This window comes from Cebus imitator, unplaced genomic scaffold (genome assembly GCF_001604975.1).
Source record: "Cebus imitator isolate Cc_AM_T3 unplaced genomic scaffold, Cebus_imitator-1.0 Scaffold44, whole genome shotgun sequence".
Classification (NCBI taxonomy): domain Eukaryota; kingdom Metazoa; phylum Chordata; class Mammalia; order Primates; family Cebidae; genus Cebus; species Cebus imitator.
In genome coordinates, this window is record NW_016107359.1 from 3,821,974 (window position 1) to 3,848,643 (window position 26,670).

The window sequence follows — 26,670 nt, forward strand, 5'->3', positions numbered from 1 at the left end:
ATGTGAATAAATTCTTTTTTAATTTTTACATCATAATTCTAGTTTTCATCTTGATTGAATTTGAAAATTTTTTCAACTGCATTAAATTTACAAAAAAGTTCTCCCACATTACACTAAAGCATTCCTGATGTTCATTTCCAGTAATCAGGTGTGGAATGAGTAAAATCAATTCACTGGCTCTCTTTTAATTAACTCCTCCAAATGTACATTGTTTAAAAACTGACTAGGTCAAAAATGGTTGCCCCTATAGGTTGACCTATTTGGACTCTGCCAAACTCCTCCAAGTTCAATATAAATTGATGTTTTCAGAGGACAAAATCAATGTAATGGAAACACTCCTCCTCGTTTTCCATGGAGCCACCTTGGGCAAATCTTTGTCATTAAAATTCTTCTTCTGCCTGTTTGCTGCGGGACTCCTTGAGCTGCTGTAGTCGCTCAATAGTTTCAGAAATGGTGCACTCCCCGTGGACCTTATTGTCTCTTGTGCGGATATTAACAGTGTCACTGATTTTCTCTTTTTCACCAACAACTAAAACAAACACACAAAGCTTTGTCAGACTTAACCTTAAGATATGGAAGGATTCACAATGAACATCTGAAAAGAAATAATCCTATGATCCAAAAGCTACCCTAGAACTTCAGATACATTAAAAGTTACAAGTGACCATGTATTAATATTAAAAAAAAAAAAAAAAAAAAAAAACTCTTTGCAATATCTAAAACTACTGTTCTTAGTGAGTCAATCCAGGAAACTTAAAAACAAAGCAACAAAACCCTAAACATCATGAATACCCTTTTTCAAATAATTCTACATAAGGTAATCAAACATATGTATTTAAAACAATGCTTCTTCATTCTTGTTATAATGCCAAAATATTTTTTTCAAAAAAATCCCTGATTTTTTTTTTTTTTTTTTTGAGACAGAGTCTTGCTCTGTTGCCAGGTACCAGGCTGGAGTGCAATGGCGCGATCTCAGCTCACTGCAACCTCCGCCTCCCGGGTTCAAGCAACTCTCCTGCCTCAGCCTCCCAAGTAGCTGGTACTACAGGCGCACGCCACCATGACCAGCTAATTTTCGTATTTTTTTAGTAGAGGCGGGGTTTCACCATGTTGGTCAGGATGGTCTCGATCTCTTGACCTCATGATCCGTCCGCCTCTGCCTCCCAAAGTGCTGGATTACAGGCGTGAGCCACCACATCTGTGATTAAGTGAAAAAAAACAAAAAAAAACAAAAAAACAAACAGTATGCAGGCATGAGCCTATTTTTATAGTTATTATATATTAAGATATATGATCAAAAAAAAAAATCAGGACTGGAAGGAACTAAATAAATTCTTGACTACAATTCACTTAAGCCTGTCTCATGGTTTCAGTAGATTTTCCTGAGGTCTGGCAAGTTTTCTCTGTAAGTTTCCTTTCTTACCTAAAATGAAGTTATACTGTGCTAACTGTGCATTTCGAATTTTCTTATTCAATGTGCAGCCTGGATCCAGATCAACATCCGCCATGAATTTAGCATCATGGAATTGTTGCCGTACCTATTGCAACAGAGATACAGAATTCATCAGATCTAAAATTAGAATTATATTTTGATCTTACATGATTTTATTGAACACAGGGCTCAGGATTTCCTGAATGAACTTTCAGGAATTTAAAGCTGACAAAACTATTCAGATAATATTATTCACTGCCATTTTTTCCCCTCAAAAAGGCTGGTTCCTCTTTATTGCCTCAGGTCATGTGTATCAAGTAAACAATGTTGTCATTCGTCTTCTTTTCCAACAAAGCAATATACTAGATTACATTTTATTAATTAGCTTAAACTTCCCATTACCCTAATAACCTATTATTAATATGACAAAAGACCTAACTGAACAATTTTAATTTCACTGTCGTTTCATATGAATCTAGATTACAGATATGAAAAATACTATGTGATCAACACCTGAAAGAAATGATCTTCAACTGAATAAATCTTAACTTCTGAGTATCAGAAAGTTTATCAGGTTATCATAGGCATTAGTCCTTTAACTTTAAAATGGAATAATAAAGATTTAATAATCTAAAGTAATTTAGATTACAACAATTTAACGATAATATAAAAAATGTTTCCATTCAACCTGCTATAAGAATTCAGCATTTTACCTTCAAATCGCCCCACACCTGGCAGAAACCTGTTTCCTAACAGCGGCCATTAATGCAAAGGAGGAGCAGGAGAGTTGGAAGAAGCTGGAGTTCCTTCCTCATCTCTCAGAGACAATACCCTTGGGTTTTCATGCAAAGCTATGTGAGCAGTGACTGCCTATCCTCTTTTTGTAGACACATAAGTTATGGTGTCCCCTAGGAGAATGCACCCAACGGTGGCCGCAATTCCACCCAGACCCCTAAGAAGAAGGGTCAGAGCTTCTGGAAGTCCTTGTCAGAAAGCAGAATGAATTCTTCCATGGAAACACCTTAAGTACAGCTGAAAGTGAAATAGTATCATACTCTACTTAAGTATCACCGGTAAAACCGGCATTCTCTCGTTGACCTAGGTGACCAAATATTTCTTTGAATTTTTGATTGAAAAAGATTCTAAACGATCTATGACACATTCATTTCTCAAACGTGAGTTGTGTAAACTAAGGGTTATTTATGTATGTCAAGTGTTTATTTCCATTTAAGGGATGCTTTTTGAAACAATGTAATTGACTTTGCCTATACTGTGCACAAGCCTTAGGTTTTAACTAGTAGATTTTTCAGCCATAATGATCACGAACCAATTAACCTGTTGAAATTTTAAAACACCTATTTCAGAAGCGTCCTTATGGAATTTTAGAATGCCAGGATAGGTCTACATCTTCAACTTGTAACTACTTTGAAGAATAAAGTACCAGTTTTTTCATTTTTCTCAACATGGGTTGTGTGTGTGCATGTGAGACGGGCAATTCTGCAGTTGGGGAAGTGGCCTAATAATTATAGGGCACTTAACATGGCTGCTCTATAGTCACTAGGTATCAGGAGTACTGCCCTGTCTTCTCTCCCCCTAAACACAAAGCTTACCACCACATTATTCCGAATGCCACCCTACCACCAAAAGGAAGCGGGGAAGTCAGTGCTGTCTCCAGTTGAGAACTCAGTTAACCAATACAGACCTTTTTCCTACTGTGTGAGCTTTCACGTGCAAATAAGATAAAGCATTCTCAACCATGGAACAGAACTTTGATTCTCATCATTTTTAACTAAAACTACTGTGTGCAGTACTAGGAACACTCTGAATGGTTTATCTATTAGAATAGTTTAATGTTCATTTTTTCTGAGATGGAGTCTCACTATGTTGCTCAGGCTGGAATGCAGTGGCTATACACAAGCACAATCATCACACCCTGCACCTCGAAGATCCTCCTGCCTCAAGCTTCCAAGTAGCTGGGATTACAGGTATGCATCACCACGCTCAAGTTCATTTATTTCTTAAGGATAGTTAAAACCTAAGTGTGGTTTATTTTGATGGTCTGGAGGCATGATGGTTTTGATGTTACAGTACTGTTCACTGATCAACTTTTAATAATTTGAAATTCCTTAGTATGGAATTTTCGCTATGGCAGAACAGATTGTTCTGTGCTTTAAAGTGAAGTTATGAATGGCTATACATTTGTTGGTAGGTTAGTTTTTTGGTGGGAGGGGCAAGACATTGGTCTGCTATGCTACTAACCTGAAAAAAAGTTTCAAATAGCTGAAGAAACTTACATTAAAATGAAGCAAAATTACTCTTTGAGTCAAACAGCAGCTTAAACTGTATTTTGAACTGGAATTTATCTATCGTACTGAAGTACTTGACATTTGCTAATTTAGTTTTTTAAAATACTAAATACTAAAATATACAAGTGTAACTGAGTACAGCACCTGCTGCCTGTAGTCCCCGCTAATAGGGAGGCTGAGGTGGGAGGATTGCTTGACCCCAGGAGTTTGAGGTTACGGTGAGCCATGACTGTACCACTGAACTCCAGCAGAGGCAAGAGAAAGATCCCAACCCTTAAATACAATAAAATATAAAAGTGTATATAAAACACCATCCAAATATGTCTTCCAATTATGGAATAATGTAGAAAGCATTAAAGAAGCAATATAATCTATTCAAGCTTAACAAAGATTAATAATAGTAACATTTCTCTACATCACAAAAGCTCGATTCACCAAGAATACAGGGCTTATGTGATTCGAAAAGCTTAACAAAAGATATTAAATTGAAAGAAAATTCATATCTAAGGCTTACCTTTTGGGCATATTCATCACAGGTTGGTCCCACTGGAACTACCATTACCTGGCGAGGTGACAGCCAGAAGGGCCTTTGGAAGAGAATAAAAATACTCAATGTAGATGTGGGCACATTCACTAAACAGAGACAGCACATTTCTTAATCTACTCTTCTTTGGTATCCTTTCCTGAAACATGTAAGGACTACTTTTAAAACTTGGCTTAAAAAAACCCCAAAATGAAAAAAACCTAGCCAATAAAGATTAAGGCAAAGAGACTCAGGAGAAGAACACTAACCCTACATAATGAAAGCTTGTAACTATGATTCGTCTTGGTCAGCAGACAGCAAAGCAAACTGAGGATAGGACTAGGCCTCACACTTTAATATAGCACATAACAAAATACCACGTATTGGTTGAGAGGAAGTAACAAATTGTTTAATAACTGCATGCAGTGATTAATTGTTCAAGAGTATTTTATTACTTATTCTTCATGGGGGACAACGTGCCTTCAGTTTACTCAAAATCCATTTGCACCATTCAACAAATTGTAAGTGATAATAATTAGCTATGGCACTTGGTAAAAATGTGGGTTTTCACTACTCATTTAAAAATAAGCCTATATGCAATTCTCTCTTTGAAGCAATTCACGTATCAAATGCTTCTGATGCTGCAAACATCAGGCCAATATTCCTGTCATTCCTCTATTTTCAGTTGTTCTGTTTATCAGCCAGAAGGCTAAAGTAGGCACTAAATTCTACCTTAATAATGAACTTTTTCCCACCTACAACAGGTTTAGCAGAGCATTAGCTGAGGACTCCCTCAATTATTGAAATATCTTGTAGAGAATGTGTCTCACATTTTATCTGACTTTTCTAAAGAGATTATCTTACATCATTGACCAGCATGAGAAACTGTCCTAATTTCTGAACTAACCAAGTTCAAATAAAACTGAAATGACAGTAATGTGTAAGATTAAATCAATTTACATCATTTTATACAAGTTTTACATCACTAAGATTAGTATGGCAGCCTCTACAAATGGATGCTTTTATAACCCTGTACTACTTTCAAATGTATTGTGGGTCCAGAAAAAACTGCTTAAGAAATAAGATGAAAGGTATGTGGTCATGTATCTTGCCAACAAAAACTTAGCCTCATAGAAACTAGTCATAAAACTATGACTGGTTTGGCATCTGTTTTAAAACATGCTTGGCTTTTGAAAGGTGTCAAAATACTTGCTTGTTATGATTAGCAAGGCTGAACGAAGAAAGTCATAAGCCTACTCATTTATCTATGTAAAACCAGCAAAGCCGTCTAAATCTCAAAACAAAGTCACCAGAAAAGAAACCAAAGCAGTAAGCATACTTTTCACAGAAAGTAAGTCCTAATTAGAAAGTATTACACAACATTCAAACAAATCAAGTTCTGGAATTAAAGTAATTACTATTAACAAGAGTTTTTAACGCTAAAAAGTTTGTGTTTAGATTGTGGTTCCTTACTTTTTAACGAACACCTGTCATTAGTTTGAAGCAACTGATCGGAATCATTCACCCTTAATAATTAAATGGAAAAGTAGACATTTCTTGTAGCCAATTTATATTAATCAGACAAAAACAAAACAATGATAAAAATTACCATTTGCCCCCATAGTTTTCTGTGAGGATAGCTATCATTCTTTCCACTGACCCCAAGATGGCTCGATGAACAATCACTGGCCTTTTCTTATCATCACCATCATGGCTATAAAGAAAAAGAATTTGTTTGGTCTCGTTACATATATTTTCCTTTATGTATCCTTGGAGGACCATATTCAGAGCAGACACCAGAAACTCACCTTACAAAAGTAAGATTAAATCTGATGGGCAGCTGAAAATCCAGCTGGATGGTTGCACACTGGTGGTACCGCCCAATCGCATCTTTAATCTGTATGTCAATCTAAGAAGGAAAGACTGAGTTATTATAAAAAATACCAGTGATACTAAAGTGGAGCTCAATAGTTGGATTAGGACTGGTTTATCTTTTTTCCAACTTTTTTCAAAGTCATATCTTCTTCATCCACAAATGAAAATCCCATAACCCAAATATACTTTAGTGCTCACCTTTGGACCATAGAAAGCTCCGTCTCCAGAATTTAACTCCCACTTTTCACCAAATTCATTCAGACTGTTTTCAAGTTGCTGAGGATAAAGCAAAATGATTTTTACTTTTTTTCATCTGCAATATCTCTTCTTCCAGCCCAATTTGAGACTAAAAATACAGTAATTACTCATAGATCAATATTCTCTGCTTTAGAATTTTGTCTATGTGAACATATGCTCAAACCAACCCCTTTTTAAAGCTTATAGCTTGATAACTGAAAAAAGCCATTAAAACATTCAACCATTTCTAAAATAAATAATCACAAAGGAAAAAACTAGCTTACTCAAACCTAGGAACCATTTCCAACTTCCTTTTACTTTTATCCATTTAGAGAGGCTTGGCTTTCTTACATCTTGGAACAAGCCAATTTCAAACAATATTCAAAAGCATGCTGAAAAACACCACTTACTTTCTCAGCTTGATTCCATACTTCAGTATCTCCAAGGAATTTTTCCGGGCGAGTAGAAAGGTTCAGTTTAAAAGAAAATCCAAATACGCTATACACCGTACGTAGAAAATCCAAACAACCTTTTATTTCATCTTCAATCTTTAATTTTTTTAAAAAAAAGAAACAGTAGTTATTTTCCTTGACTTTCTTGACACTTCTTTCAAAGTATTTTATTCCACAGGGTCTCATACCTGCTCCATGGCACAGAATATGTGAGCATCATCCTGCTGGAACCTTCGTACCCGGGTGAGTCCTGTGAGTGCCCCAGACAGCTCATTCCTATGAAGTACCCCAAAATCAGCTAGCCGCAGAGGCAGCTCTCGCCAGGACCTTGGCCGATGATCAAACATAAGGCTGAAGAGAAAAAGAAAAGTCCACAGACACTTAAGAATAAAACCGTTTCTGTAATGTTTTATTTAATTACATGAAAGGTTTTCAAAAAGCCACTGATTCTAGTTGTCCATCCAGGCAACATTTCTCAAATTCTGGGCTTCATGTAGCAATAAAAGCACTTGCAAGAATAAAACAATAAATTAATTATAATTTAACAAACCATAGCTAAGAATAAAAAATATATTCCAGTAAGCCTGGAGTCAAATCCTTGTGACCCATATTTCATTAATTTGAAGCCTGCTATTAAGAGTCCTCTAACAGGATCAAATGTAACAAAAAAAATCTTGCAAAAATAAAAAGAGAAAAAAAAAGCTACATACAAAATTGTTTATAACACTGGAAACTAAAGTTTGATTTGCTCTCTTGTCAGTCTCAAAATTGCTCCAGCTTCCTTGTTAGTCTGACGGTACTCCAGAAACTGAAGAATCTGGGAAAATTAAGAGTGAACTTGGTTGGTTCCATGGCCTATCATACAGCTTCTTCACGAAGATTCCTCTCTCAGCTCCTGTGCCCTACAGGCCTGTTAGTCGGAGCTGTGGACACTGAGCTACCTTTATCCACAGCTTTCTGTGTCTTCCCTTAAGCTGCTCTTCACCCAGCTTTCAAAGACAAAAAGCAGAGCAGCCTCACGACAAGCAACATTTTCTAAGAATGCTGAGTTATTAGTAGTAGGTTTTGACGGAACAAGTTTCTTTAAAAAACAATAACAAAAAACCACATTAGATCATTTGTTACACCCCCATATTCCATCTTTATGTTCTGCCTTGCTCACTGCTATAATCCCAGTATCATTACTGAATGTCCATAGATCTGGAGCTCTAGCCTGGCATGGTGGCTTGTGCCTGTAATCCCAGCGCTTTGGGAAGCCAAGGTGGGAGGAGAGCTTGAGATCAGGAGTTTGAGACAAGGCTGAGCAATGTGGCAATACCTTATCTCTACAGAAATAAAAATTAAAAAGTTAGCTGGGCATGTTGGCATATGACTGCAGTCCCAGCTGCAGTGAGCTATGATTGCAAACCAGCGCTCCCATCGGGAGACCTGTCTCTTTAAAAAAAAAAAAAGATCTGGGGATCTAATCAGGTACAGAAGATATAATACAACAATGATGTTGCATTTAAATGCTCTTCTGACACAATTTATTTTTAATGAAAATGTTGTTAAAGGAGAGACAGAACCCAGGATGAATTGTAGTCTGTGAAAATCTTTAACAGGAATTCAAAGCTGCCAAATACCAGTGTCCTGGGCAGTTCATAGGTTTCAGAGCAAACTGCTCTTTCTCCACCTCAAAGGAGAACATGTTCTCACTGTAGTGCTGCCAGTGGCCCGAGGTCATCCAGAGTCGGCTGTTGTAGATGTTTGGGGTGACTACCTCCTGGAATCCTCTTTTCCTATATTCGCTCTGATAGAAAATAAACAAAACACATGTGTAGGCAGATAAAGGCTTACCCTTCAAGTGGGAATAAAAACTGAAAGAGCAATTTTATACTCTCATGAAAAATGTGCACACATGCCATGATTCAGAAATCCGATGACTAAGTACATACCGAAGACAAAACTCTCGGCACATGCACATAAGGAGGGTTATGAAAGCGATGCTACCACAGCATGGCTGATAATAAGGGACAATTCTAAATTAGCGTCCATCGATACAGGGATGAGTGCAATGTGGTAGTTATATAACAAAATAATATGTAACAAGCGAAAATACACTGGATTTGTATGTCTAAAAATAAATCACAGTGCAGTCTGATACCAGTGAGGCTTCCTGTATGTAACACATAAATACATAAATAATTTAAGGGTACAAATACATAGGCTAGATGTAAATAACATGGACAAAAAGAATCCATGCCAACTTCAAAACTGGTATATGAGATGCCAGCATAAGGATATATATAATATACCAGTATATGGAGATATATGCATCAGAAAGGGGTCCTAAAGATAGGCTTTTAAACATCGTGAACAAAAAAATCTCAAGCAAATATAGCTCAACATCAGTATTTGTTAAATTTGGGTAGTAAGTACACAAGATAGTGGTTATACTGTTCTCTGTAAACTTGTATTTGAAACATTTCATAATTTACGAAGAAAAAAAGCAACATACAAACAGTTTTTTCAAAAAAATACAAATGAATGATCAAAGTCAAAGAGGACTCCTATATCAAGGACCACAGATCCCCCTTCAAGCTCACCAGCTTCTATGCATATGGGCAAAATCACCTACTAGGAATGATTTATAAGACCACAGACTTCTACTTTTACTTATCGTTTTATGTATTTCTTCTCAAATACAGATTATCTTTCCTTTTAGTAGATCCTTATTTAACAAAAATGATCATATATCCTAAATCTGAAAAAGAAAGCAGTAAATATGACTTACCCTAATGAAATCAATAAGGGCATTATAAATGTAGGCTCCCTTCGGCAGAAAAAAGCAACTTCCAGGGCTAAGTTCATGAAAGAAATATAGTTCTTGGTCCTGGGTAAAAGAAAAGCAAAAAAAATGTTTATGTATGTCATGTATATGTGTATGTATATATATATACATACATTTCAGTGTTCTGGAGCTCAGAATATGGTCATGATGTGCCACATTTCAATCAGTGCCAATCCTGAATCAAAGAAACCACATCAGTGTTTCTGGTGGTACAGAATTGCAGCTGATTTACAATTTGGCAGATGTGTAACACATGCCCTTCCTGTTACATTCCTCAATCCAATCAAGTTTCCCCAACAGTAACAGGGAGTAAGGATCCCTCAGTTTTCTTACTATCCACTGCAGTACCTCTTATGGTTCTTAACTCCTTAAAGCTCCAAGATCTAGATGTTTTTTTCATTATCATTCTTTTTTTTTTTTTTTTTCTTATTAGGAGGGTCAGGAAGGAGACTGGGAAAAATACCCTGATAATGAAATAGATGATGGTAAAGTGGGCTGACTTTGAGTCATGGTTAAAGAAACACACCCTCCTACCTTCTTGCCCAACATACCCCCCACACCAACCAAATGCCCAAAGGCCCCAGGGAAGGGCCCGCCAATCATTGCTGGCTGCCTCATAGCTGGACTATCAGGTAGTCAGGGGTACAAGGGAGTGGCTGATATCTCCAGCTCAAGCTTAATAACTTAACAGCCACAGACCTCAGGCACAGAGTGACTATTTTAGGGAGAAATGTTTTATTGAGCCCAACCTCCAGTTCAGAGGACATTCAGGAGTAAAAGAGATAATGGGTAGAGGAAATGACAGCATAGAATCCATGTGTGACAACGTTGGGCAACAAGCGGGTTATCCTTTCTGGGACTCTGTTTCCACATTTTAAATGAGTCAGTGAGACTAAATTGTTTCCGAAGTCTAGGAAACAATTATCTAGATCTCCCAGCTCTACAAGAAGCTATATACTTCTTTTATGAAAAAAACTGTAGATCAAATCAGCATTTGTTCTCAATAAAAGTAGTTCAAATGCATTTTTTAACGGTATTGAACACGCTCCAGGCCGATAATGTGGACAATCAGTAAGTATTTACAGCTCGTACAGGACATAGCACCAGTTACTAAAAAGCTACATTATCGCTTCAAAACAAAATTCCTAGTACTTCATACAGCTAAATTTCGAACTTCAAATGAAACTGAAGATAACTCAGTCTAGACGCATCACTGTTGTTGAACATACCCTGCCAATTTTCCTATGATCCCGGTTTTTAGCTTCCTCTTGGAACTTCTCCCACTCTTTCAACATTTTAGGATCTGGGAATGAAATGCCATAAATTCTCTGGAGAGTCTCCATATCTGCTTTGCCTTCCCAGTACGTAGAGGAATTCTGAAAACAAGGATTAACCATGAAACAACATTCAAATTTGTAAACATCTCATTTATTTTAACTCCCAATTGCTCTGAGGCCTTGTTAGAGTAGTTACTCATTCTGCAGCACAAAGTTGGCTGTTTTCTTCCCTTGAAAATGCCCCTCCCTCAATAATCCCAATACTTTGTGAAGCTGAGGCGGGAGGATCGCTTGAGCCCAGGAGTGCGAAACCAGCCTGGGCAACACAGGGATACCCTGTTCTTTACAAAAAAAGGAAAATTAGCCAGGCATGGTGGTGTGCGCCTATGGTCCCTGCTACTCAGGAGGCTGACGTGGGAGGACCACTTGAGCCTAGAGTACAGATCTCCGCTCACTGTAACCTCCATTTCCCAGGCTCAAGTGGTCCTCCACTCTGTCTTTTTGGGGCAACAGAGTGAGACCCAGTTTGGGGCAACACCCCTAAAACTGCCCACCCCTCAATACTCAATCAACCACAATTCCACAAACATTGCTTTGCCTGCAAAGGCATTTCTCCCAAAATGATTGAGCAGAAATAGAAATGAACCAATAAAAAAAATCTTGAAATGACTCAATTATTCTCTTGATTTAAAGTGCATTTTAATAACCTCCATAAAATGTTTATGAACTAGTATAAAACTGCCTGGGTTTTATAAAAAGAACAACTTGGGGAATGATTAATTTAGACATATAAAGGGCAAAAGCACATACTCCTACAGTCAGTCTCAGAACTTTCAGAGCCAGGATGGCCCATGCTGTATGATTCTGTAAAACCTCCATCCCCTGTGCTTGCTCTGGCCAGTCACTCCTTGAGGGAATTTCAATTATAAAAACCTGATGGCATACAGCTCCCAGCTAATAGATAGCATGAGAAAATATCATCCTTTCATGTGCAACAGAAAATGATAAAGAGAAATCAGTGAAAGTTTAAACAGATATCTATTCTAGACAGATACATTCACATAATCTTTAAAGTTACATTGCTTACTTTGTGTATTTTTAAAGCCTTAATTTTGCCTGTGTGTCTGACATGAGGACCCCGGCAGAGATCTATCAAAGGGCCACACCTAAAGATAAAATGAAAGGAATATTAACAAAGACAAACTGACATACACACCAGATACATCTAATGATATGTAATATTCTCACCTATAGACTGTGGTAGTTGGAGTATTCACCTTTTCATTCAATATCCGACATTTGAACTTGTTGTACTGAAAACAGGAAATATTTTTTTAAAAACTGTCCTTTAATTTTTACCTCTAAGTACTATAGCTAAAACGTAACTCAAAGTATATCTCAACAAAGCACTGTATGAATATAAATGTTGACACCGAATGCTTTAAAAACATGTTGGAATGGTTTGCTAGGAAAAAATGAGATTAAAAATAAATAAATAAAAACACATAAATTTTTCTAAAGAACCAAATAGGCTTCAACTTAGTACACTGAACCCCGGTGGTTACACTGAACCCCAGTGGTGGCACTTCAACTACCATAAATAAATGATATAACAGTGGAGGCAGACACTGTGATTCAATTTACCTTAAACATTGCCAGTAAAGTTTCTTTCTTAACTTCCAGTCTTTCAAAAGCTTGCTTTTCTTTAATGATTTTCTTACATAAAGCCTCCAGAGAAGAGAAATCATTGCTAGATACGCCCCTGAAGGAGAAGAAAGTATAATCTTTTTATTCCATTTGATCACACCATGGCTTAGAAAAATGTTTAGTTGGAAAAAGTATTTTGAATACTTGAAGGGTTTTTTTAAAAAATTAGACTAAATAAAAAAAAAAAAAAAAAAAAAAAAAAAAAAAAATTTTCCTAAGTAATTTTTACATTTTATATTTTCAGTAGTTTCTACCTTCGTCATCCATGGAGACTTTTCTCACTAGTGACCCCCTTCCTGCAACTCTATCACCAGGTTTTAAAGGAGAGGGGAGGATCAGTCTCCTCGAATTTCCCAAAATACCTTAGGACTCTACCTCCATCAATCTAGAACAGAGATCTCATTAAATCCTCCATAACTTCAAGAAAATTGCAACACTTCAAGTATTGATAATAGGGATACCTGATGACTAAGAAGCAGTGAGCTCCATATCATTCCTTGTTTACTGAGAACACTAAAAATAATTTAGGGACTCATAGTCATTTACTTCATTTTTCTTTATCTAGTTGATAGCTTACCCTTCTTCGAGGTACATGTCATAATAGAATCCATTTTCTATTGGCGGACCATAACATAAACATCCACCATAGACTCTTTCCATGGCTTCACCCATTATGTGAGCACTAGAGTGCCAATACACCTGAAAATTTAAAGAAAAGTGGCATGGTCTGAGTATTGGCATACAAGCTGTGAATTAATGTGGTTGTCTGAAAGAGACAAAAAATATTTATTACAAGTAAACCCAATATATAAAAATCTATATTTCTAAATCTATAAACTACTGTGTGTTTCTATCCATAGCCAAACTAATTCAAAAGGCTTGCAATTACTAAAGTGTATTTTTATTTTGGAAATCATCTGGTTTAGCTGTTTTCAAACAAATTAAACTAAACTTGGCATCATTAATTAAATGGCATTGACTTTGTTCTCTGAAAACAATTGCTACTCAAAATGTGACTGTCTCATTGACTGCAATGGCCCAGGTTCTTTTGAGTCAATGTGCTCACAGCACCATGTCTCAGACACTGTGACCCGGCCTTCAGCTGGCTATGGAACATCACTTAGAAATTATATGTTGTTACTGGCCCAAAACAAAGGTGGTACAACCTGACACCACAACACAATGACAAAACACAAGGACACACATCTGTACACTGAAATCAAATGGCAGTACTTGGTTTTACAGTAATCACTGGGATGAGTCAGAATACACCCAAAGCAATGTTTTCAAGATTTATTATTAAGGTACCAAAGTGACATTAAAAAATTCTCATAAGAAACTTGTGGACTCCAAAATACATTTGAAAACCACTGACCCACATACATAAGTGAACAATCAGAACTAAAACAAAATACTTTGTCTTCCCTTATATGATACACAGCCACGGAGAAATAAAATCTTGTCATTAAATGCAGGTTGATTTTTATATTGCTACCTAGCAGATTTGCATCTTAAGATGAGAAAAAAAAATACAGAAATTGTTTAATCAAGGGAGTACCTTGAAGTAAGGTTCAAATTTATTTGTCAAATGTATATATCTAGCTAAAGTATTCATAGTTTAGAGGCCAGGCACAGTGGCTCACACCTATAATCCCAGAACTTTGGGAAGCTAAGATGTGCAGATCACTTGAAGTCAGGTGTTCAAGACCAGCCTGGCCAACATGGTGAAACCCTGTCTCTACTAAAAATACAAAAATTAGCTGAGTGTGGTAGCGCACTCCTATAATCCCAGTTACTCAGGAGGCTGAGGCTGAAGAATTACTTGAACCTGGGAGGTGGAGGCTGCAGTGAGCCAAGATTATGCCACTGCACTCCAGTCTGGGTGACAGAGCGAGACTCCATCTTAACATAAAACAAAATACAATAAAATATAAAATAAAGTGTTCATAATTTAGAAAATGATTTTTACTTCCTTAATCAATGCTTAATAAAATTCCCAAAACATTTTCCCCACTGAAGTGTCTTAGTAGTGAAAAGACTTATTCAGATTTACCTCTTAATTTTCTAAGGCAAGCACTTTTATTATGTTCCCTAAATGAAGGACAAAATGAAGATTTCAAATATAACAATGAGACAACAATAAATGTTAGCTACCCAATCGCAGCAATACTGAGCTGGAAAAGACTGCAAATGTGAATCAGTGCCCTAAAATTCAATGAATACTAAATCAGCAACTTACTGCCTGAGCTTCCTCATCCTCAAACTTGAGAAGTGCCAGCGTACAATCTTCTTCCAGAGGGCGGTCCAGGTCCCACACGGCATTATTTACTTTAGCAATAACGGTGTTGTCAGCCAGGCCTTGACTTAAAAAAAAAAGTCCACACGTATATAAACACACAATAATCTAAAAAATAATCTCTTGTAGCACAACACTTAATTTGAAAACAAGAAAATAAACACATTTTTATTACATATTGATTTTTTATATTGATGTATCTCTATTTTTCTGAAATAAAATGAAAAAACAACAAACTCCAAAAATGTACCTAAGAATGTAACTGGAAGATCCTAAAAATGCAGAACACTATCATTTGACATTTAGTGCCTCTTTTTAAGCAGATATGGCAGCTCTGATAAATAAGCATGATAAATTTCCAATGGTCTGATTAATAATTTCTCCAAATACGTGTTTTTGTTTTTTTAATTTTTTAGAGACAGGGTCTTGCTTTGTTGCCCAGGTTGGCCTCCTGGCCTCAAGCAATCCTCCAACATCAGCCTCCCGAGTAGCTGGGACAACAGGCACAAGTCACTACACCCAGCTTTCTCTTAATACACCCACCTTTCTCTTTCTACAAAGCTAAGCTATTGAGATTCCAAAGAAAAACAAAAAAAAGAGACCTACTAAATAACTTCTCTGCTCTTCTTCCTGCCTAAAATGTATACCAGATAACTTTCTTTGACAGACAATGCTAACCCCAGAATAAATTCTGCAAATGACTAAGATGACAGTATTTATAATAAATACGGAGGTAAAATGAAAGACTAGTAACTTTTCATAATATGGGTAAAAATATTATTTAGACACCCAATATACAGGATCAAACATTAAGTGTCTTCAAGTGATGCAATATCAGACCACACAGAGTGTAAAGCCACAGAAGTTCTGAGGAGAGAAAAGCAGCCCAGATCAGAGTCATCTGGAAAGGCTGCAAGCACTCATGGGAAGAAAAGGGGAGGCGATGGCATTCTACATAAGGGAATGGCCACAGATGCAAGCAGGGATGCAAGTGAAGAAAGGATTGTTCAGGAAGCTGTGTGACTAGAGCAGAGTTGAGTGAGATGAGCCAGATTGTATATCTGAATGCATAACTAGAGAAATAACGGTCTATAATAGTCTGGGCATCTCAACAAAGGTAGGCAACACTCCACACTGTGAAGAAAAACTATACACCCTTTACATTGTAAATCTCAAAGAAACCTACCACTAGAATGCTTCAAACTAGCTAGGCATACTGTGTTGGTGGTTCTTTTTGTGAGGTTTACAACCAAATGTATACAACTTTTCCTATGTAAGGATCAGGAGAGAAAAATGAACAGAAGGTAAACAAACTCCTTTCTATTTTCAATGTTCCTACTGGCTTTACCATAGGTTATAGACAATGTTTTCTTTCCTCCTGAGATCAAATGGAACCAATACAATAAATATATGCATTTCAAAAACATAACATGAATTTGGCAGAGAAATGTATTTTATCATATTAGTGTAAAATGGTTTACCGGAGCTTAAATAACTGATCAAAAAGTGACTGATTCCCTATATTCTTTGGGAAGAATCTGACTTTTATCTTATGATCCAAAATGGAGTCCCAAGATTCTTAGAGTTACTTTGAAAATGCAGATTACACATGGACCATACTGGATCATTTCAATTTTTCAAAGAAGGGTAAAATAATCTATAAGATGTGTAACAAAACAAAACTTAGAAAAACCTTTGATGCAAATGAAACGTGTGTTTTCTTTTCCTTCCCTTTCACATACAACACAAATTATCTGAAACTTTAAATAGACTGCTACATTTTCACAAAATAAAAAGTTATTCTGGACTTCTGTAAAAATTTCATCAAGTATTCTCAGTGCAGATCAGTGACTTAACTCCAGAGCTAAAGCCCATCAATGTTTTATGTAATTCAACTTCTTTTTTTCGAGACGAGTCTTGCTGTCACCGAGGCTGGAGTACAGTGGCTCAATCTTGGCTCACTGTAACCTTCACCTCCCCGGTTCAAGCTATCCTCCCAACTCAGCCTCCAAGTAGTTGGGACTACAAGCGTGCACCACCAGGCCCAGCTAATTTCTGTATTTTTAGTAGAGATGGGATTTCACCATGTTGGCCAGGCTGGTCTCGAACTCCTGACCTCAGGTGATCCACCTGCCTCAGCCTCCCAAAATGCAGGGATTACAGGTGTGAGCCACTGCGTCTGGCTATGTAATTCAACTTATAATTTTACAGTTCTCAAAAAATATTTTTCAACTAGAGACTTGATAAATACAATGTAATCTAGATCAACATTGTAGACGGTAGAGAAAAAAATTCCCAGACTAACAGAAGCCTAAATTTTAATGACATGGCTACAGTCTCATTGTGCGACAACAGAAGAATCTCTAAATCAACCTGACCTTCAAAATTATCTTCAAAATGAAAAGTTGAACTGATACTTAAAGGTCTATCCAGTTCTCTATGCTCTCACATAGAAACCTGCATGGTATTCCAACTTTTTACTTCCTTTGGTGTATGGTAGAAGTTATAGGTAGAAGCACTTGTCAAATGAACTGAAACACTCCATTCACTTTGTAAAAAGTACTAACCAATGTCTGTGGTACAGTAGAGGGCCATGGCTCACAGGCTTAACTGTTCTGCTTCTACTAGTTGTACAATAGGCTTACCAAGAATCAGCCACATAGGTTCCCCAAACTGTTTCTGTGCTTGTTATCTTACGTGTTTGGTTCAACAATACAAAATTGATGATAATCAACCATATGACAATTCATATGGTGATTTCAAATGGTTCAATTCAATATATAACAATTATGAATAAACTTTAAAAAATATAAATATAAAATAATACAATGAGGGAATTACGATTTCTATGAAAACCAAGTTGCGTGTTTGAGAAGGCTTGATAAATCCAAGTCACACAAACAAAAATATTGTCTAGTTTGGTGTGACTCTACAACTACGTGAAAATCTGGAAGGATTGTGCACTCCGATTGCTTCTCAAATGTGTTAAGATAATGTAAGGATTCTAACTAGCACTCACTATCCCCCAAAACCTTGCCATATAGATTCACTATTTTATATATGTATATAAAGTTAGTAAATAGATATATATTTACATATTTTAAAATTAAGTGTTTAAAATCAAGATTGGCAAGCTTTTTCTGTAACAGGCCACACAAATATTTTACACAATGCAGGCCAAACATGGTCTCTGTTGCATATTCTTAGTTGTTTTATATTTTCCAACTATTTAAAAATCATTTTTATTTTTGGCTTTCAGGACACACACAAACAGCTTATGATCATAGTTTGCCAACACCTGGTTTAAGACATATATATAATTATTTATGTTGTACCAACTATCATTTTGATAAAATGACCAATTACTGATCCCAATCATATCAGATTAAGAAAGCTTCTCCCCTATTACAAAATATGCATCTAATTCTCAGTTAGTTGAGATAACTTCTTCCTAACCCAATAAAAGTTTTAAGACTAGGTATAGTCCTTCACTGAATTTATAAAAATAGTACATTTTTTTCATGTGTCAGATAAAGTTTCTCAACCTTTCCATGTGAAAGTATCTAGCTTCATTTTTAACTTCAAAACCAAGACATTTATGTAAAAATAAGTAAACACTGTTTATCTGGTTTTGTAACATTTATAATCAAAGTAAGACTAGTAATATAAAATGTCCCATAAGATAATAAGACCAAAATGAACTCTTTCAGAAATTAACTTTGAATTTTGACTACAAAGTTCGTATCATTTTGATTTTTAAAAAACCTCAAGTAGGCCAAATTCAACAGATTAAAAACACTGAACAGTAACATAAAAAATATTATAAGAATAAAACATGGCAGGATGATAAAAGGAAGTTTAGTTAGGTCACAAACTATAGAAGGTCATGATGAGTGTAGCTTATACCTAATTCCACAGGCAATTTGATATGGTGTAGTTTTCCAAGATTCCGCATCAACCTGTTTACCATCAGGCAAAGTGACTTTAATTGGCTTGCTATCTTTTTCTGCCTTTTCTGCCAGAATAGAATCATGTTCTGCTTTTAGTATATTGTACATCTCAAGACGTGTGTAAATATACTCAGGCCAAGGATTCAACTGCAAGACAATAAATGAGGAAATAAATAATCAGTAAATATTGCTTTCCTATTTAGAAATGGGAAAGAAATAATAAAAACAATACAGAAATCCACAACTTTTGATTCATTGTGCTAAAAAACACACTGCCAAAATCACCAGGCATTACCTCAATTTGGTCCTAAATGAAGGTAAAAGAAGGAGTTAAGTTCCCCATTCTTATGCTGAATTGACAATTACCATTTAGCTACTATTTACAGCAAGTGGTCTTTTCTCTTTTAAGATGCTTTCTTAGTATCTTTTCTAACGAAATTATTTTACACAGAGAGCTATAAACAATACTGGAAATATAAACAATAAACTGGCTTTTCCATTTCGTTTCAGTCATGTCCAGGTGATGGTCTGTGCAGCTGGTCAGCCTATATGTCCACTCACAACCAATCACAAATTTATGTGACTTAAGGTATCCCCTTCAAGGGAAGTATTTACTGAATTCAAAGATGCCATGATCACCTTGGAGTATTTAATTAGTAAATAAAATAAAACAGCACACTACTACTTTCTATTGCAGATAAAATTAACAGAAATATTTTATATAAAACACCCACTTAGGTTTCCTAAGGTTTGGCTAAGAAAAAAAAAAAGGAGACAGCAATCAAAGAGCTGACTTCCTTCACTGTCAGAGACTCTAATCTATGAAACATTCCAAAAAGGCAGTGAATCTGTGGTAACAAAACAGTCAAACTTCTAACATCTACAGCATTTATAATCTTTAGATTACATCAACATTAACACTACATACAAAAGTGAAGAGGAAATTGCTCAATTTTGCCATGACTTTCTATCTTCAAAAAATTTCCATTTATCAGATATAAAATGACTTATTGCAACACAGATTTTAACATTTGTTCAATGTTGATAAAATGCTACCAAAACATCCCCATATATACCAACATACCACAATATGAAAGGAGTAAAAGCTAATATCTAATCCTTAAGAAACTGACTAGGGCCGGGCACGGTGGCTCATGCCTATAATCTCAGCACTTAGGGAGGCCAAGACAGGTGGATCACTTGAGGCCAGGAGTTTGAGACCAGCCTGGCCAACATGGCAAAACCCTCTCTCTACTAAAAATACAAAAATTAGCTGGGTGTGGTGGCACACACCTGTAGTCCCAGCTGCTTGTGGGGTTGAGGCGTAAGCATCGCTTCAACCTAGGAGGTGGAGGTTGCAATGAGCTGAGATTACACCACTGCACTCCAGCCTAGGCAACAGAGCGAGACCCTGTCTCAAATAAAACAAAACAAAACAAAACTGACTGGAGATAACAGAAAATAACATCAAATGAAAAAGATTCATGGTCTGCCCAGCTTGGGTACAGAGGTTTCTGATGGTAATGATTATCCACTATCTTAATCTTAAAGGTTAACAACATTTTTCTACATATAATAGCAAAAAAAGAAAAAAAAAGCCATGACATTAAAATAAATATGTATTTATATTTCATCCTGTTCAAACATGTCAGAATAAATTTCCTATGTGAGGTAGTATTATCTTTTACGCCACTCACACAAAATTTATTTCAGTCATGTTTTTTGAAATGGAAGTCCCTAATTAATTCCTTCCCTCCCTCCTCCTTTCCAGTCTTTTTTAACGACAGGGTCTCACTATGTTGCTTAGGCTGGCTAGAGTACAGTGATTATTCACAGGCAAAAATCACAGCGCATTTCAGCCCCAAACTCCTGGGCTCCAGTGATCTACCCACTCAGTCTCAAGTGGTTGGCCCCCACCATCGTACTAGGCCCTAATATCTTTATAATTCCCACCCACAGCAGTCCCTCCTTTTCTTTAGTCTTTTTGTTGCTCTTGGGGAGCTTTTCATCAAATTATCACAATGGTCCATAAGCTTCAATGGTGAAGAACCCAGGAATTAACTAAAAGCTCAGAGCCTGTCATTCTACAACCATAATCTGAACCCCTCAGACTAAAGTACAGTACCTGGTTCTATCCACTTGAAAGCATCATTATAATCCTACCCAACTGCACTACTCTCTGTATCTTAACTGCATTTTATCATCACAGCCACTGGGCATGTCCTAATTAGAATTTAGTGTCAAAATTTCTTCAACATTCATTCAGCAGATACTCTCTGTGGCAGGCTCTGTGATTGCAGAGATGAATAAAACCTGCATGTTGTCCTTGAAGGGGAAGGCCAAGGTCTTGGACAGTTCACTGTAAACTCTTTTTTCCAGACCAATCGTTAAACATAAATAATCACATGTCCCACTCAAAATTCTCTGTTCAGAAGAGTTCTCTAATTATACTCTTTGTCTTATTTCCAGGCCAATTCTCAAGCTGTGATGGAACAGCATGTATAATATGTTTGTATTGAAAGTATAAAAAAGAAGTTAGGGAACATAAGCATTTTTCCATTTGCTTGCAAATTTTAAAATTCACAATCAACAATTTTCTTCACAATTACACTGTTCGGGACAGTGATCAAACGTAAGAGAAATGGTTAGGTAGGGCTCTAAGCAACACTACACTTGATCACCTATAAACGTACCCTAAAATAAAAATAAATGACGGCACTATAAATTTAGCAATTGCAACATTTGTAAAAGTGGCTCTTAAAAGCCAGCTTATTGTGCTACTTCTATAACGGCTGTTCCTTTGTGCTTCTTCCTTCTGGTAGCTTTCTAAAGAGTCTCCAATAAAACAGCTGTAGTGACTAAAGCAAAAAGTGAAGCACAGTTCACAGCAGTAAAAATAAAGTAGAAAGGCAAGCTTAACTGCCTCCAAAAGCAAAATACTCAGGAACCACGTTGATTCAGGGCTGGCTTTTGATATGCCAGTTCCTTTCAGAGTGAGCCTAGGGAAGTGAAAGCATTTTCTCCAGACTTGAGAGGCCTTAAGGGGATTTGTCCTGGCTTAGAAGCCAAGCCCAGGGCAGGTCCAGATGGAAAGGGCAAGAAGCAGGTCAAAACACTGACTTTCTTTGGCTTCCATTGTATTCAGTGTAAGCCCAAATCTTTATTCCCTAACATCTCATTTAATGAAATGATCAGAGAGCTAGCATCACATCTGGCAAATGAATAATTACCAGTCTCCTCTTCAACTTTTGTTCTCTGATTTTTATATTCAACCCCACAATCAGACCATCTTATGTAATCATAATCCAGTTGCTTTCTTTTGCAGTAACAAACAACTGAAAGTCTTTTCTTCCCCTCTCAGGTTATCCTTTCCTAATTCTTCTTCCTGATTTTCCCAACCAGTACCATCTTACATCATGTAAACAATTAGAAACCTTACATATTTGGAAAGTCTGAGAAAGTTTCCTGCAATTTGCCAACCTTTGATAACAGAGCCCTCTGCGATGATAACTTTTACCTCAGCTCGACCTCCATCTCCAGATCCTTCTTTGTTCTTCTTCTTGCCTCCTTCCTTTCGCTTCTCCTCATCAGCACCAATCTAAATAAGCAAAAAACGTTTTATGTTTTAATCTAATGTGACACCCCCACCCTGTAATGCCCCAGGAAAAATACTGATAATGTTATTTTAGCATTTGTTATTTAATTTTTTAAAAATGGAAATCTGATTTTGAAAGACTGAACAATTTCATCACCAGCAAAGACAGGTTAACAACTTACAATAAAGACAAGTATTTAAAAAGTAGAAAGAAGTTACTAACAATGTTTAACTCCTCAAATTTCATTTATTTTACTTTAACTATTCCCATGACACTGCTTCAGGTTTACTTGGACCACGTACTAAACATATAGCCAAAAGGCAACATGTAGTTGATTCAGTAAGCATTTTTCCAGGAGAAAAAAAAAAAACAACTGAATGCAAAGTGTACTATCAATTCCACCAGTGCTACCAAAAGCCATGGAAGAAGCAAACATAAGACCCAATCCCTAATATGTGTAAACCTAGTCTCTCCAGGGAAACTAGGGCATACGAGTGTGAGAAACTCCTGGAGAAAACAACATAGCAGTAGTGCTATGATTAGATGTCAAATAAGCTGGGACTAGTGGAAGGACTTTAAAGGATGGAATGCATTTCAACAGGTGGATTCTGAGAATAGAGGCAACGCGTCCTGCGTGTCACATAAGCTTGTTGTTAGAAATGTTAAAATTTAAGAAGAAAGGAAAAATAATTAAACCAGGTTGATTAATGAAGGATTGCTTTAGAAAGTAATGCAAGGTAAGACAGGCTAAGGCTGACAAAAGCAAGAACTAAAAGTTACCATAAGGAATAGAGACTTTAATGAGAAGCAAGTGAAGTCGCAGAAAGTTTTAAAGTAATAAATCCTGTACCAGGAATGTAAAGGAGGGAGGATTTTATTTAGTTTGCATGTTTGTGACCTTTAGATTTTTTAAGTTTTATTAAGAGACAATTCATACACCACACAAGTTATCCATGTGAAGTATATAATTCAATGGTTTTTAGGTATTCACAGATGTGCAAGTATCACCACCATCAATTTGAGAGTATTTTCATCACCCTCAAAAAGAAACCTTGTACCCATTAGCAGTTCACTCCCTGTTGCCTTCATCTCCAGACCCTAACAACCATTAATCTAGTTTCTGTTTCTATGGATTTGCCATAGAATTTCATATAAAGAGAATCACACATTATGTGGTCTTTTGTGACAGGCTTCTTCTAGTTAGAATAGTAATTATTTGATCATCAGGTTGTAACATGTATCATTATTGTCACTGTACCTTTTAATTATCAAATAATATTCCGTTGTTTACTTATCCATTAATCAGTTGATGGACATTTTCTTTACTTACATTGTCTTTTAAATCCTATAAAACATGTTACTTGTATAATTAAAAAAATAAATTTTGAAATAGGATCCCTAATTTCATGCTGAACCAAAATCCCCCCTACTCCAGGAGTCTGGATTTAGTAAACTTTAAATGTTCATTTAGATTCGATAAATCCCTTGTTATACTGTAGAAGTGATTTAACTGGTCAAGTATACTGGGTAAAAATAAAAATTAATTGTAGGTCTGTGCAGGTTTAAAAGGGAGAGTGAATAAAATAAGTTTTATATTTCTGATAAGATTATTTTTTATTTTGACCACTTGCCAAATGACCAGGGGTAGTGGGAGAGACAATCACCACAAAGGCTTTCTGGTTCTAATAGTGTTCCATTTTACAAACGAGAACATTGGCTCAAAGAAGTAACTTGTCCATTTGCTGGGACATTACAACAGGTCTCTCTGGAATCCTGAGGTCTATTACCTCTTTTCTACATCTCTGGGAAGAGAATGGGCAACTGTTCCCTATTTTTCTGAGTATATGTGTTACGTACATCTACATAAAAGTAATCTAAAATTTCAACCCAAAAGTTGAGAAACAGAACTGGATTGTGAAGAGAAGCTACAGAATTACCTTTTTCTGGAATGATCTGTCCCTGACTCACTCAGAACAACACAGAGGTTACGATTATTGGCAATAAGATGCTGAGTTTGAGGAAGAAAAAAACAGGGAAAAAAGTGGGGGGATACTGGGTTTGAGCAAGTTACTATTCCAGTGCCTGCTTTCTCATCTGTGTAATGGAGATAATAACAGAATCCAGTTCATAGCCTTATGAAGACGACTGAATGACTTAACTCATGGAATGCATTAATACAGTGCCAAACTCAATTACGTATTTGTTAACCATATATATCACTTCCAATTAAGAATAGCAGGGGAGAATATGGATACGGAAAGTTATAGACCACATCCTATTAAGTAAAAAAAAAAAGTTACAAAACAGTAAAAATACAATTTTTATGTGAAAAAAATCTAAATCTATGTATAGTGTATGTATTATGTATGTAAAATCTATGTATAATGATACTATTTAACATCTAGAATTAAACTTACATATTTTAGAATGTGCCCATATGCAGTTTCTCCATTCAATCCCAAGTGGACAACCAAGAAAAAACTTGGGCTTCTAAGTGACTTGTCCTGTCATAGAGCTGGGACAGGGGCTCCCTTATCTGAAAATGTGACCACTTCTCACCTGGACTATTACAACAGCTTTCTGCATGTGGCCTCAGCGTCTACCCCAATGCCAGCATGATTTTTACAAATACAGTCTTCCCGCTTAAGATCCTTCATGTACAGAATACAAATATCAAACATCCTTGTTGCCTAAGATCCTTCTGATTGTCGTACCTTCCCATTGAGGCATATATGTCTCTTGCAAATAACCCCAAAGACAATTCACCTGCGTGCTCCTTTTCACCGCCTTCCCTACCTTTACGTGGGAAGCCCCGTCCTGCCTGTTTTACCTGGTGAAATCATTCTTCCACACTCAACTCGAAAGGGCCCTCTTAAGCTCCCTCTTCTGTAGTCCCACACGGTTGATCACAAAGCACTGGGGCTGTTTTCCTGTCTCTTACACACCAGGCTGTGAGGCCCTCAAAGTCTGGTAACTGGGTCCTATTCATCTTCCCACCTGCATCGTCCAGCTCAGTGCTGGGCAGAATGTATACTTAACCACCCAAACTTGGACAAGTTGGGTCAGATCTCATGGACACGGTTTTCCTTTCCTTAAACTAGAGCTCTTTGCCCCTGCAGAATCTTAGGAGACTGATTAAATAAAGCTCTGCTATGCGTTTCCCTCTTACAATACGCCCTAAACGCAACTTTGGAAGCCCCAAGCCTAAGATTCTGATTCTGTCTCCGCGTCTAACTAGATGTCTGTTACATCATCTGTAAAGAGAATGGACCCAGAGCTGAACTGCAAGGCCCCACCCCTATTTATGAATGAACGGTTCCCAAAGGGGTCTCTGACTTTCCAGGCGTTCCACCATCCCCCACCTCCTCCGCCCCACGCGGTCCCGGCCGCTTCCCGCTTCTTGGCCCTACGCCGAGCGTAGCGTCTGCACCCACGAGAGTCCCAGGTCGGTCTCTGGGCCCCACCAGGTCTGCTCACCGACTTCTCCTCGCTTCCCATCTTCCCTGAAGTACTGCTAGGCTGCTCCTCAAACATTGGTGAACCACGAAGCGATGAGAGAACCCGAAAGCTATGGTCTAGAAGAGAAGAGCAAAGAATCAGGCACGAGATGGGCCAGAGCGCCCGGGAACGCTGCTCTTGCGCTACTTGGCTTCCACTGGACCAGCTGATGCAATCAGAAGGCGCCCTAACTCCGCCCCCAACCTGCGGCGTAACGGGCAGCCAATGGACAACAGGGGAAGGCGGGCCCTCCCTCCTCTAAGCCAATGGAAAAGCTTGTTGAGTGACAGCCCTTCTAGGAAATTAGGGCGCGGTGGATGAGGAGGGACAACTGCAGTAGCTATACGCGTAGTCTTTGCGACCTAGGTCTGGACGCTTTCCAGGGTCAAGTCCGCAATGCGCGTGCGCTTTTCTCTCTTATGCCTTTATGTCTGACAATCATAGACCTTCCCGGCCACCGTAGATAATACGATGGTCTTTGTCTAAACTTCCGGAAAGTTTTCGGCGACCTGGTTACCATCTCCAGCCCTGGGACAAATCCACCGTGGAGTTCAAGTTTTCCCGAGGCGTCGGCGCTTTCTGACCTAGCTTGACTGCCAACTTCTGAGCACTCCCCAGGCCTCGGGATCCCTATCTGTAGTGATGAATTTAGCCTTCCTCATGGCAGTCTAGGCTCCTCAAACCCCGAGTC

At 37.3% G+C, this 26,670-nt stretch overlaps 1 protein-coding gene across 1 annotated transcript; it reads right to left on the reverse strand.

Moving 5' to 3' along the window:
- Window positions 1–26,322, reverse strand: TARS1 (threonyl-tRNA synthetase 1). Its single transcript, XM_017526806.2, has 19 exons — window positions 25,959–26,322; window positions 22,403–22,483; window positions 18,842–19,032; window positions 14,879–15,002; window positions 13,217–13,338; window positions 12,577–12,694; window positions 12,181–12,245; window positions 12,020–12,098; window positions 10,885–11,031; window positions 9,599–9,697; window positions 8,448–8,614; window positions 7,014–7,176; window positions 6,784–6,921; window positions 6,335–6,412; window positions 6,070–6,170; window positions 5,871–5,975; window positions 4,253–4,325; window positions 1,424–1,538; window positions 1–529 (listed from the first exon to the last, which is right to left on the reverse strand). The coding sequence occupies exons 1-19, from the start codon at window positions 26,013–26,015 to the stop codon at window positions 381–383; spliced, it is 2,172 nt and encodes a 723-aa protein (XP_017382295.1). The 5' UTR covers window positions 26,016–26,322; the 3' UTR covers window positions 1–380.
- Between the last annotated feature and the right edge of the window lie 348 nt (window positions 26,323–26,670).